This window comes from Arvicola amphibius, chromosome 14 (genome assembly GCF_903992535.2).
Source record: "Arvicola amphibius chromosome 14, mArvAmp1.2, whole genome shotgun sequence".
Taxonomy (NCBI): domain Eukaryota; kingdom Metazoa; phylum Chordata; class Mammalia; order Rodentia; family Cricetidae; genus Arvicola; species Arvicola amphibius.
Genome location: NC_052060.1, coordinates 4019490 through 4033934, shown reverse-complemented (window position 1 = coordinate 4033934; position 14445 = coordinate 4019490). Strand labels below are relative to the sequence as shown.

Below are 14445 nucleotides of genomic sequence, written 5' to 3'. Positions count from 1 at the left end.
CAAATGCAAACCTGTGTAGCAGTAATACTTTACCTCCTTTCGTTTCTAGCCAGTGGGGTCCTATGGACTAACTCAGCTTACAGACTAGTGCTTGTAACTTGTCTACTTTCTATGGTTTCATGGTAAGACCTTGTTTCTCCAGACACCAATGTTTAAGTTAAAGAGCATGGAGAATTCTAGAAGGTGCTCACCCAGACACACCAACCCTACTGCCCAGCGCTAGTGATAATAGAAAGTGCAACGCCCTCTGCTAAAGGAGAAAAGTACTCACCAACCTCACCCATGTCAGAACACTGCAAGTTACAACAAACACTGACTTGATAAGATATGGCCACTGGTGTGATAGTGGCATAAGCCAATGGAGCAACTGACCACTTCCTACTTGACTTTAATGTCCTTCTCTATGAGACAAAGGGTGTACCTAACACTGGTAAAGGGGAGAGAGACTCTATAGCTAGATAGGACATAGGCCTAGGGGATAAACCAATAGTACTATTATTCTGCTAATGGATACAGCACCACAGCAACCCCACAGGGTATTTAAGCTTAAGTCCAAAAGAGAAATAAGTGGTTTGGGGTTTGCATGTGTGCGCCCTCTGTCTTTCCCTCACCACGCTCTCCCAGCCACCTGGGAGTGTGCCTTCTATTAAGCATGGGCATTTAATGTGGCTTAATCTGATCTGATTGGAGTTCTTTTGTGTCGGCAGAGTGGCTCATCTTAAGATTTTTTCTAACAGTTGGAGTGTCCCACTGTAAGGGTCCGTTTTTTTCCCATGGGCCCACAGCCTGGGGCAGTACTGGAAAACACCCATCCCTCACATGCCCTCTGCCAGGCAAGATCGGCTCCAGGTAAGTTCCTCTTTAAAAGTGCATACCCGGCAGGGTTTGGGGTGAACCATTCACTTTTCGGGTTCTCCAATAAAGCTGCAGGCTCATGCCAGAAACCTGACCCACGAGGTGAAAGCCAGACACTTTTGCTGAGGTGAATTTTGATTGATCCGGGACACAAGACATTAAATTTTTCACAGCCCCGTCTTCGGCTCAAGAATTGTCTGGCCGACATGCTGTGACAGACTTGAGTCACTCAGGCATGTGCTTAAAATGGATTTCTTGCAATTCCAAGCTGATTTCAAATGCCCTTAAAAGCCCTTTTACCAAAAAAAAAAAAAATCCCTTTAAATTGGGGCTATCTAACTTAAAGCAAACAAAACTCCAAAAGCCGGCCGTTTTTAGATGCATGGTCCCCACTTCCTCCCACCTCCACCCCCCACTTCTCTAAACTGTCTACTGTGCTTTTCTGGCCTTTGCCCCTACCTTCTCTTACAGTGTTTGCTCTAAAAGTGCTTTATTTGTCTGTCTGTTAGAATGATGTGGCCACAATATGTTTACATACATAAGTGTGTAAATGTGTTTTCATGATGTGCTTAATTTAAGTTTCTGTGTGCATGTGTGCTTCCAGATTGCTTCTTATTGGCTAACTCTTACATCTTACTTTAATTTCTATTAATCTGTATCACCATGTGGCTGTGGTTTACCGGCTAAAGTTTTGGCATCTGTCTCCGGCAGGGCTACATGACTTCTCTCTGACTCTGCCTTCCTTCTCTCAGCATTCAGTTTAGTTTTCCCTGCCTAGCTCTGTTCCCCTATAGCTCTGCTATAAGCACAAAGCAATTTCTTTATTCATTAACCAATAAAAGCAAGACATAGACAGAAGGACCTCCCACACCAGATAATAGTACCTGGTTCTCAAGTGCCTTTACAGATCTGAAGGCATGGCATTTTAACAAGAGCTTCTAACGCAGACTTGCAGCTTTCACAGCATCCTTTAGCTCCTCCAAGAAGACAGGAGACCTTCTGTCTCCATGCCTTGCTTCTGGGTTTGGCAAAGCAACCCACAGAGCAAAAGTGGCCTTTTACCTCTCCAGCTTTCTGGATGCTTCACCTGGGAATTAATCTTCTCATCCTGCCAAGCCAGGTAGACTAAACCTTCCCCACACAAAAATCTTTGGGCCTCTCATACTCAGCAGCTAACAGCAAGCACTGCTTCCAAGACTGGTGTTCTCCAAGGACAAGGCGAGGATTTGGGTTTGCCTGCATAGCTAAAAAGCTGTCTCATTTTTGCTCATTTATCCCTCCCAGATCTGTCTAAGGGCAATTGACAACTTAAGGTACTGTTTTTTTTAACAGGATTCATAGTCCAAGATTAACAGGTTTCAGGTGTATCTTAAATATCCAGGGTTCCCAATTACTTTAATTGTCTTAACCAAAGCAATAGCCTTTTGCTATGACACCAAGATGTAAAACTGTTCCAGTTCTCTTACAGGTTCCTGGAAAAGTTCTACTATTGTATCAAAATCAGATCTGGAAAAAAAAAAACAAACAAAAACAAAACCTACTAGTCTCCAAAGCCTTTTGCTATTCCAGCCAATTTTCTTTTTTTCTTTTTTTGGTTTTTTCTTTTTTTTCTTTTTTCTTTTTTTGGTTTTTCGAGACAGGGTTTCTCTGCAGCTTTTTTGGAGCCTGTCCTGGAACTAGCTCTTGTAGACCAGGCTGGCCTCGAACTCACAGAGATCCGCCTGCCTCTGCCTCCCGAGTGCTGGGATTAAAGGCATGCACCACCACTGCCCGGCTATTCCAGCCAATTTTAAGCTTATTTTACAGCTCACTCTTGCTGCCTGGGCCAAGACCAACTCACAAAGTGCTCTCCAGATAATGCCAAGCACCTGCACCAACTCCTGGAACTTCACCATTGGTACCAACTCTCCTGGATCAAGGACACCTGCCAACTGAAATCTGGCTCTTCTGGAGCAAGGACACCTCCAACTGAAATCTGGTTTCATCTGCTGTTGTGTCCTATCCTATGGCTAGCCCCATTTCAGAGGGCCGAACATAATTTTTTTTCTTCCAGCTACCTGCCTTTTCATCTCCCTCAAAAAGAAGCTGCCTGAAGACTTCAAAATGACAGCAAACAGGATGCCACTCCAGCCATACCTCTCACTGAAAATGAGCCCAACTCCCAGCTTCCCCCGCCCCTGCCCCCACGATCCCACATGGCCTCATGCGCGCAGGAAGCAGCCAGACTTGAACTGACACCCCTATATCCAAGGACTCTAGGATGTTTGGTCAAAAATGAGACCCCAGTTCTCTAACACCCCTATATCCAAAGAGGTTGGAATGTAATATTAAGTTGGAAGTGTAATCCCAGCCTGCCAAATGCTTTGCACTTGGACTCCAACTCCCAGCCTGTCAAGTGCTTTGTGCTTGGACTCCAACTCCCAGCCTGTCAAGTGCTTTGCTCTTGGACTCCAACTCCCAGCCTGTCAAGTGCTTTGTGCTTGGACTCCAACTCCCAGCCTGCCAAAGCACTGACCCCACAGGGTATTTAATCTCACTCCAAAAAGAGAAACATGTGGTTTTGGGTTTGCCTGTGTGCTCCCTCTGCCTTCACCTCACCATGCTCTCCCAGCCAACCAGGAGTGTGCTGTCTATTAAACATAGACCTTTAATTTGGTTTGATGTGGTTTGATTGGAGTTCTTTTGTTTTGGTAGAGTGGCTTTACTTAAGATTTTTCCTAACAAGCTATGATTGAGTTAAACATTTAATTCCCTTAGTGTTATGATCTTGTAAGGTCAGATAACCCTAAGATCAACCTGCATATTTTTAAGGACTTTTAGGAGTCAATCACAGGCCTGAACATGAAGTTAAAATATTTTTCTAGTTATTCATTTAATTTTTTACTATGATATAATTTATGCCATTAAGAAAAAGTCCCTGAAAAAAAATTAAAATCTATACTAACATATGGAGGAAACAGTAACAGGCAACAGAAGATTCCATGTAGGCCTCGCATTCCTTGCCTGGAATCCCTTTCCCACACATTTCTACATTTAACAATATTTTACTTGGTTTCTTTGATGATGCTCTTGGTGCTGGAGATATTGGGATCTTGGTCATGGCAATGGTGATGGACAAGAATATGCTGTTCTAGTGGGGTAATGGTAGAGAGGGTGGCAATGATAGCGGAGGTGGGCAGTGCTAGCTGGTGTCATGGCTTGTAGGGATTGGGATGATGATTCTGGTACTGATAATGATGATGGGTGTTGCAGATGAAAGAGGGGAGGGTAGTGGAAATGATGTGCATCAGCAGCTTCTAAACCTATGATTCACTTAGCATTAATTAGGTGCCTCAGATTGTGCCAATGAAATGGCATGCATTAGTTCAATTATGACCAAATGCATACCTAAGAGTTTCCACAAGTAACATTAACAAGACAATGTTTAACATCGCTAGACAATAGAGAACTTGAACCCAAACTGACACCAGAAGACCATTCTTTTTATGTAAGAATGAAGACAATCAAAATAATAACATGTCCTGGCAGAGGAGTGGAGGAAATAGAATAGAAACTGTCAGACTGTGAGAGAGTAGATAACCCATGAAATATGAAATCAGTGTGGGGTTTCCTCAAAAGAAATAACACTAAAGTAGAACTATCATGTGATTCACCAGCATTATGTGGGTTCATATGAAAAGAAGTCAAATATAATATACATAGAGATGCCTACATATCCATCTATCTTTTAAAACTACACCTAATAATGAAAGTTAAATAATCGGTCTCATGGCTCAACAGTAAATGAATGGGATAAGAAAATATGGCACTAAAATGAATCACAAGGAACAATGATATCATATCCTCTGCAGGCAAATAAATGCAACTGCATGCCATTGTGTTCAGGGAAATCAATCCAATCTTAAATATGAGGTTGGCACCAATGTTTCAAATACTGAAGGAGGAAAACATACCAAGGATAGGTTGATGTAGATGTGTAACTATTACATCAGATAAAGGGGACAAGTGAAAGCAAAATACATGGGGTGTAGGGAGAAATTGTTTCCTAAGTGATGTGTGTGTGTGCATATCTGAGTATAGCATAATCTTAAAATATCACAGGCTAAAAGAGAAATCATAGGTGTGTAAAATAAAATTATGGTTCTCTCAAGCAAACAAACACTAAGTAATCATAACAAAGATTATGAAGCAAAATTCAATCAAAATCAGATTACCAAAAATAACCTGGGGAATCAAAGAATAAAAATAAAGGAACAGGAGCATATCAGAAAGAAATAGAGTCAGTTTTAAGAAAAAAGATCACATGAGTACTATCAACCAGAGTGTACTTTATTCAGGAAATGAAACCGCAGTAACAACACAAAGAAGGAGACTGAGAGTTTTGGAAACATCTTCTAAGCACACAGGCTAGAAAGCTGCTGTTTTCCTCCCTCAGAATCTGAGACACAATTAACAAGCCAGGAAAGACCATTCTCAGTAGAAACACAACCACCTCACAGGAATGCCCTCCTTATGAGGGGACATCACAGACACGTGGAGAACAAAAGGTGTAGAAGATTCTTCTGCATCCATAATAGACTTGAAGTGAGATGGAATTGTTTCTATGAAAGAATGGGAGACAGATTTCCTCCTCTTCTCTTGATCCTGGTGACTGCTGAAGCACTCACTTGCTCTTGGGTGGGCACTTCTGCTGGCAGGGTGGAGGTTGCACAGGAGGGCATTTCTGTTGGCATGGCTCTGGGCACTGAGAAGGAGGACAAGGCTCAGGGCACTTTGGGGGAGGACAAGGCTCAGGAAACTTTGGGGGAGGACAAGGCTCTGGGCACTTTGTGGGTGGGCACACAGGAGGAGGCTGGCAGGGCTGCTTGCACTGCTGCTCTTGATAAGACATCGTGCTGAAGGCTCAGGATCTGAAAGACATTACATGACAGTGTTAGGGGATGATCATCACAGAGAAGATAGATGGAGACATGGAACATCACATCCATTTCTCTCTCCACACATGCACATCTCCCCAACTCCTCTTTTAGGACAGCCTGGCTTTTCCCTTTCCTGCCAGCAATCTGTAGTACTAGCCTTGGGAAATAACCTTCATTTCATGCCTTTTTCCAGGTGAGATTATTTGTTCCAATAAAACAAATGTATTTCACACAGAAACATCTTCAATACAGGAAGTCTCAAGGTCTGATATTCTGGGCACCCTCAGAACCAATCCATCATTCCCCTTTCACTGTGACATTTTGGAAGATTGTCTTGGTTGTAGAGAGAGGAAAACTCAGGAAAGTTGCAGCTTCTAATACCTGGTAAGTAGTAGCATTATTAGAAGACACCAAAGATGCGCATGAAAGAGAAATACACTGTGCTCAATTGCATACTAAAGAAAAGGACAAACCACCACACACCATCCCTAAAACTTGACTGCAGTACATAAGCAGACCATAAAGACAGCCAACTTAAGAAATAACACTCACCAGGTCTCCAAAGTAGTCTAGGACTTGAGCACCAGGAGTCTGCAGTCATGCAGCCAAGGACCTCTTTATAGGGCTGACTGCCCCGCCCAGAGGGAGTAGAGCTGACTGACAGTGGGCAGGTCCAAGAATTTCCCCAACAAAATGCAAATCCATGCATGACTCACTTGACTGGGACTCTACATCATGTGAAATATCCTGTGTCTGGACATCATCACTGTAGAGTGCTGTGACTCAGTGGGCCATCCTGTCTCTTTGGTTTCAGCCAGCCTTCCCTGGCTGTCTACATTGTGTTTCTTGATTGAAGACAGTATTTCTTTTCCCTGTTACAACTCTCTTGTGTTCTGGATTTTGCCTCAGTTCACTGATACTATTTGGTTCATGGCCCATATTTTTAACCAAAATTTGCCTATGTACTGTAGGACAGTATTACAAAGGTCTTTAACTGTGCTTTCAACTTCATCCTTGACAACCTTGTTCCCAGAGATGGGTCTGGTCTGCTGTATAGGTTTAAGTCTTTTCTGTAACAATAGAAAATCAAATATGCTGTTTATAAGGGAAGCTGCTTGGCTTGGACCTTAACCTCACCCTTGTCAGGACTGCCGTCTCCAACAACATATTTGGGGTATATGCTTAGAACCCCTCTAATGATTATTATAAGGCTGCTTAGCATGATGAAAGAGGAACTAAAATCATACCTGTCCTAAGCACGTGCTTGCTTTGGTGGTTAGCATGAAGACTCATAGGGGTTGGTCCACCCACTGAGACAGTGTGCCTGCTCTAATGGGAGCTCACCAAATCCAGCTGTACCAGGACTGAATGAGCATGTGATCAAACCAGACTCTCAGAATGTGGCTGAAAATGGGGAGCTGACTGAGAAGCCATTGATAAAGGCACTGGGACTTGTTTCTACTGCATGTACTGGGTTTTTTGGGACCCTAGTCTATTTGGATGCAAAGCTTCCTAGGCCTGGATGTGGGGGGGGTGGGGGGGCTTGGACTTCCCACAAGGCAGGGTTCCCTGCCCTCTCTTAAGGAGGGAGGGGGAAAAAGAGAGGGAGTGGGATGCAGGAAGGAAATAGGAGTAGGGGAGGAAGAGTATTTAATGGAAAAATAAATAAAAAAGAAAGGGAAAAAGACTCAATCTCCCATACTTCTCTTGTGTGAAGAGCTGTTGAGTCCACTTTTGCTGGGATATTCCAAAACACATAGAATACTGACTCCTTCATCCGTAACACAGGTGTTCATTCTTTTTTTCTTAAGTTTTCTCTTTCATGGATTTCAGTAAGATTATTTTATAGAAGCTCCATTAGTTATTAATGAAAATTAACCATGCTTCAGAATATTGGAGAAAAAAGGGGAAAGCTATCAGATGTTTGATTGATATCACCCAGACTTTTATTGTGCTTATTTTTATTCATCTTTTCCCTTCCGAGCCCAATTCAGCCCCATGTTAATCACTCTTCACACTTGTATGCACACTCTTCTGCTCAGCCTAAGTCCAAGCATTCATCTGTTTTCCAAAACCATTACTCCTCCTCATCATGATCATTGCTGCCTCTGAAACTCTACTCAGCTCCTCCCTTTACTTAAATGTTCTGTTGGCAACCATGCCTCCAGTCAAGACAACAGGTGCTCATTCTTGCACATGCACACAGAGATACACAGACAGAGAGAGACATAAAAAGCATCAGTCTTATATTTTTATCTGCCACATTGCTACATTTATCACTTCCCGATCTTCTAATGTATATTAATGATTCATTTCTGCATGAAAACTGACAGAAGGAATTAAAATTGGGTGTTTCACAATTCTTGATTGACTTTTGAACACTTTGAGGGAGTCCAAGGCTCTAGGCTGCTTGCACTGCTGCTGTTGGTAAGACATGGTTCTGAAATATCAGGATGTGGAAGACACTGTGTGAAAATTCTCAGAAGAGATGATACCCACAGAGAAAGAATCTCAAGATTATGAAATATCAAACTCTTCCTCAATCCCACTCCTCCTCCAGACTTCCTGACTTCCCTTCCACGTCACCATTCTGTTTCATTAACCCAGAAAGCCAACCTTTATCTTCACATTTTCTGTGAGAAAACATCTTTCTTCCAAAGGACAGAGTAAGTGAACTTGCAGAAAACATCATCTTCAAGAAAGGCAGTCTGAAGTTTAAGTTCTAAAATACTGAGCAACCTCAGTGATGACTGTAACTGCTGCCATGACTATACTAGGGATGTCCCTGGAAATTGACAAGGGTATAAATCAACACCGAGAATTCAAGAATCTAGAACCTTCTAAGAAGGAGGAAAATAAGAATTCATAAAAGAGAAAAGTGTTCTCTTCAGTCCTCAAAAGTTGCTTTATAATTGGAGAAGAAAGAAGAGAATGAGGACCATGAAGCAAAGCCATTAACTAGTCCCAGCTCTGCTCTGAGAAGCACACGTGTACTGAATCAAACTCAGTGAAGCATGTCAGCTTCCTGTGATTGCCAGTGCCTTTCAGAGTGAGAATTTCCAGCTGAGGATGTAATTGTCCATGTACCTGAAGGGAAAGAGTCATCAGTTCTGAGGCCAGGTGCCAAGAAACACACCACCAGTGGATGGCTCATAAAGGTTAGGACACATACCATAGGGCTAGGTCAGTAGGAGACTCAGTACTCTCCATGTTTGCATATCACATGTAAAGAATGATCTTAGGCAATGTCTGGCTTCAGCCTTGCCAAATTACAAAATTGCACACTGACCCAGGATGTCAGTATAACACAGGGCCGGTTAACCAGAGGTTCTTCCTCTGAATATAGCCCACTCAGAAGGTACGAAGGGATAAAGGGAAATAATGTGAAGGCAAGACTTACATTGTGATAGGACACAAGGGGGCAGGGGAGATGAGGGCATAGAGGGGTGGTTAACTTTAAAGACCTTTTGAAAAAGCCGTATGGAAATCTACTACTCTAAAAGCTTACTAGAATATATACGTATATAAAATGTTTAATGCAGTTACATTACTAATGGAGGGGTGCAAAGCCAAAGTAGATAACTCGTACTTGCAAGTGCAAACCTCAGTAACCGTAATACCTTACCTCATTTTAGTTTCTACCCAGTGAGGGCCCATAGACTGACTTCACTACCTTACAGACTGTTGCTGGTAACTTGTCTACTTTCCAGAGCTTCATGATAAAGCCCTATTTCTGTGTGCATCAAAGCTTAAGTCAGAGAACATGGAGAAATCTAGAAGGTGCTTACCTAGACACCTCATCCCTACTGGCCAGCCCTCATGATACTGGGAGGTGCTATGTGCACTGCTGAAGGAGAAAAGTACTCACCAGCCTCATCCAGTTCTGAACACTGCAACCTACAACAAACCCTGGCTTGACAAGGTATGCCCACTGGTGTGATTGTGGCACAAATGGAGTGGCACAAACTGCCCACTTTCTGTTTGGATTTAAGGTCCTTCTTTATGGGGCAAAGTCCATTCCTAGAACTGGTGGAAAGGAGAGAATGTGTAGCTAGATAGTACTACTGTTTTGCTAAATGGACAAAGTAACACAGCAATAACCAATGGCTTATGCTATACTCATAGCAATATATCATCATTCCTCATCTGAGAAGCTTCTCACTGTAGATTATTAACAAAGAGACCTGCAAGTGATAAATGGTGCTGTGAGTAGGAAACTAGTGTTTGCTCAGCCTTACCTCACACGGGAGATAGAAACTGTTTTCTTCACATAACCAGGCTTTAAACACTTGAACTCATAACTGCTGACACAGCATGCACAGTCATGGGAAAGTTCAAACCAGACTGAAATCCCACCACTATCTGAGAAGTTATTGGCAGTTGCTAGCTTCTAAGAGAAGGAATGTCAGTGTTCTTCAATGTTACCACACTCCATTGTCTAGAGTAGCTGGAATACACAAAATGGAAATGATGGCAGTAAGAAGAAAATAAAAAAACAAATCAAAGTTGTGTGCAAATGTGGGTGGGAGTAGAAGGAGAGGCACAGTGGATTAATGACAGATGTTGCTAAGCCTCTGAGTGAGGATCATTGAAATGCATTGGATAAACTTTTCAAAGAATTACTAAAGAAGATATTTTGAAGAAGGCATAATATTGAAAGACAAGCAAGTCTGCAGAGACAGGGTATCATGTGTTTGCTCTCCTCTGCTGATACAATGGATGAAGATGAATACACTCTATATGCATATATTTAAATATTTAACAAAATGATAAAACCATTCACTTTTTACAATATATATGTCAGTTGCACTATTTTCAAAATTGCGGCTACTAATTCTGAAACCACTGGCACCAGATTCAGACCACCCAAATTTCATTCCTGGCTGAGACACCAAAGGTGAGTTCCTTCCACAGAAGGTCCATGAAGAACAGCCACATATGAACAGGGTGCAGGACACATTCTTAAGTGTGAACCTTCAAGACCAAAGACATGGAACACATGTGCACAGACATGAATGCACACATATTGATTCTCTCTAGACATCATCTATTATTATTATATTTGATTCTCTTAGTTTTATGATCTTTTAAAGTAGATGACCCTGGATACAGGTTGCATATTTTTATCCTAACATTTAAGGATTTTTATGAGTCATATGACAGGCTTGAACATGAAATTCTAATATTTTCAAGATCTTCAGTTGATTTAATATTTTAATGTAATATAATCTATGCCATTAGAAAAAGTTCCTAAAAAAATCAAAATCTATATAACAAAATCAAAAACATATAACAGGAGGTTCCATGCATGCCTCTCATTCCTTTCCTGGAATCCCTTTCCCATACATTTCTACATTTAACAATATTTTGCTTGGATTTTTTGATGATGTTGTTGGTACTGGAGATATTGTGATATTGATTACGGAAATAGTGATAAACATGAATATGATGTTCTTAGTGGGGTAATGGTAAAGAGGGTGGCAATTATAGTGGAGGTAGGCAGTGCCAGCTGATGTTGTAGCTTGTGGTGGTTGTGATAATGATTCTGGTACTGGTAATGATGTAGTGATGCTGCAGATGGAAGTGGGGATGGAAATGCGTGCAGTGGAAATGATGTAGATCAGCAGATTCTAAACCTATCACTTACTTAATTAGTAATAATTATGTGCCTCAGATTATGACACTCAAATAGCATTCATTAGTTCAATTATCACCAAAGACAAGATGTTAGCATACTTAAAAAGTTTCTACAAGTAATATTAACAGGAAAATGTTCAACTCTCTAGCTAGGAGAGAACAGAAAACTAAACATAAGAAAAGACCATTCTACCCATGTAAGATTGAGTGCAATCAAAATAATAACATGTCACAGTCAGACTGTGATAGAGGAGAATAACCCACCAAGTATGGAAATCAGTGTGGGGTTTCCACCAAAGAAATAACGCTAAAGTAGAACTATCATATGATTCACCAGCATGACGTGGGTTCATATGAAAAGAAGTAAATATAGTATACAATAGAGATGCCTACATATCCATCTATATATCAGAACTACACCTAATAATGAAAGTTAAATAATCGGTCTCATGGCTCAACAGTGAATAAATGGGATAAGAAAATATGGCACCAAAATGAATCATAAGGAACAATGATATCATGTACTCAGCAGGTAAATAAATGAAACTGCATGTCATCATGTTAAGAGAAACATTAAAGGTTGGCACTGATGTTTTAAATGTTCAAGAGGAAAAATGTAATAAAGATAGGTTTATGTAGATGTGTAACTATTACATCAGATGAAGGGAAAAGTAATGGGAAATACATGTGGGTGTAGGGAGAAGATATGTAATAAGTGACGCATGCATATCTGAGTATAGACTAATCTTCTTAAGATAGCTCGTGTTAAAGAGAGATCATAGTTGTGAAAAATGAAATTATGTCTCTCTCAATCAAGCAGACTCTAAGTAATCTTTGTTATGACCCAAAAATGCAGTCAAAATCTGATATAAAAAAATAACCTGGTGATCAAAGAATGAAAGTAAAGGAACAGTAGCATATCAGGAATATCATAGATTCAGTTTTAGGAAAAAAGATCACACGAATACTATCAACAACAGTGTAGTTTATTCAGGAAATGAAGCCACAGTGACAACAACACAAACAAGGAGACTGAGAGTTTGGGAAACATCCTCTCAGTGCACAGGGTGGAAAGATGCTGCTCATCACTGAGCATCTGGGACACTGAACCAGTGAGGAAGGACCATTCTCAACTGCCCCTTATAGCAGAAACAGAACAACCTCAGGGGAAATCCTTCACAGAAACATGAGAAGAGAAGGGTGGACAAGATTCTTGTGTATCCATGGCAGGCTTTGAAGTGCATTGGAAGTGTTTCTGTGGCAGAATGGAAGACAGGTTTCCTCCTCTTCTCTTTGTCCTGGTGACTGCTGAAGCACTCACTTGCTCTTGGGTGGGCACTTCTGCTGGCAGGGTGGAGGTTGCACAGGAGGGCATTTCTGCTGGCATGGCTCTGGGCACTTCGGAGGAGGACAAGGCTCTGGGCACTTTGAAGGAGGACAAGGCTCTGGGCACTTTGTGGGAGGACAAGGCTCTGGGCACTTTGGAGGAGGACAAGGCTCTGGGCACTTTGTGGGTGGGCACACAGGAGGAGGCTGGCAGGGCTGCTTGCACTGCTGCTCTTGATAAGACATCGTGCTGAAGGCTCAGGATCTGAAAGACATTACATGACAGTGTTAGGGGATGATCATCACAGAGAAGATAGATGGAGACGTGGAACATCACATCCATTTCTCTCTCCACACATGCACATCTCCCCAACTCCTCTTTTAGGACAGCCTGGCTTTTCCCTTTCCTGCCAGCAATCTGTAGTACTAGCCTTGGGAAATAACCTTCATTTCATGCCTTTTTCCAGGTGAGATTATTTGTTCCAATAAAACAAATGTATTTCACACAGAAGCATCTTCAATACAGGAGGTCTCAAGGTCTGATATTCTGGGCACCCTCAGAACCAATCCATCATTCCCCTTTCACTGTGACATTTTGGAAGATTGTCTTGGTTGTAGAGAGAGGAAAACTCAGGAAAGTTGCAGCTTCTAATACCTGGTAAGTAGTAGCATTATTAGAAGACACCAAAGATGCGCATGAAAGAGAAATACACTGTGCTCAATTGCATACTAAAGAAAAGGACAAACCACCACACACCATCCCTAAAACTTGACTGCAGTACATAAGCAGACCATAAAGACAGCCAACTTAAGAAATAACACTCACCAGGTCTCCAAAGTAGTCTAGGACTTGAGCACCAGGAGTCTGCAGTCATGCAGCCAAGGACCTCTTTATAGGGCTGACTGCCCCGCCCAGAGGGAGTAGAGCTGACTGACAGTGGGCAGGTCCAAGAATTTCCCAAACAAAATGTAAATCCATGCATGACTCGCTTGACTGGGACTCTACATCATGCGAAATATCCTGTGTCTGGACATCATCACTGTAGAGTGCTGTGACTCAGTGGGCCCTCCTGTCTCTTTGGTTTCAGCCAGACTTCCCTGATTGTCTAAGTTGTCTTTCTTGATTGAAGACAGTATTTCTTTCCCCTGTTATACCTCTTGTGTCCTGTTTGTTCTTTCTCAGCTCACTGATACTCTTTGGTTCATGGCCCATTTTGATTCCTGTCTTGGGGCAAAATTTGCCTGAAAATTGTGCTGACAGGACAATCTTACAGAGGACTTTAGCTGTGCTTTCAGATTCATCTTTTACAAACCTGTTCTGAGGGACATGTCTAGTCTGTTGGATAGGTTTAAATCTTTTCTGTACCAATAGAAAATTGAATGTTGTTCATAGGGAAGGGTGTTGGGCTTGAACCTTATCCTGACCCTAGTCAGGACTGCTGTCTCCAATGACATATTTGTGGTATATGCTTAGACTCTCCTCTAATGATTTTCATAAGGCTGCTTATCACAACAATAGAGGAACTAAAATCGTATCTACCCTAACACCTTCCCTAAGCATGTTCCTGCTTTGGCGGTCAGCATGGAGACTAATAATGTCCCACACTTCTCTTGTGTGAAGAGCTGTTGAGCCCACCTTGACTGTGGTACACACCAACTGGAGCTCTGAAATCTCCCAAAACACATAGAATACTGAATCCTTCATACA

The 14445-nt window shown here is 41.9% G+C and overlaps 2 protein-coding genes across 2 annotated transcripts; both read right to left on the bottom strand.

Moving 5' to 3' along the window:
- Nucleotides 1–5518: 5518 nt before the first annotated feature.
- Nucleotides 5519–5746, bottom strand: LOC119800624 (small proline-rich protein 2D-like). Its single transcript, XM_038310774.1, has one exon. It carries the CDS (start codon nucleotides 5744–5746, stop codon nucleotides 5519–5521), a length of 228 nt encoding a protein of 75 aa, XP_038166702.1.
- A 6982-nt stretch (nucleotides 5747–12728) lies between these two features.
- Nucleotides 12729–12983, bottom strand: LOC119800642 (small proline-rich protein 2D-like). Its single transcript, XM_038310795.1, has one exon. The coding sequence runs from the start codon at nucleotides 12981–12983 to the stop codon at nucleotides 12729–12731; it is 255 nt and encodes an 84-aa protein (XP_038166723.1).
- Between the last annotated feature and the right edge of the window lie 1462 nt (nucleotides 12984–14445).

Excerpts from the sequence above, each read along its gene's own strand:
- LOC119800624 (XM_038310774.1), bottom strand. The coding sequence starts at position 5,746 with ATGTCTTATCAAGAGCAGCAGTGCAAGCAGCCCTGCCAGCCTCCTCCT.
- LOC119800642 (XM_038310795.1), bottom strand. The coding sequence starts at position 12,983 with ATGTCTTATCAAGAGCAGCAGTGCAAGCAGCCCTGCCAGCCTCCTCCT.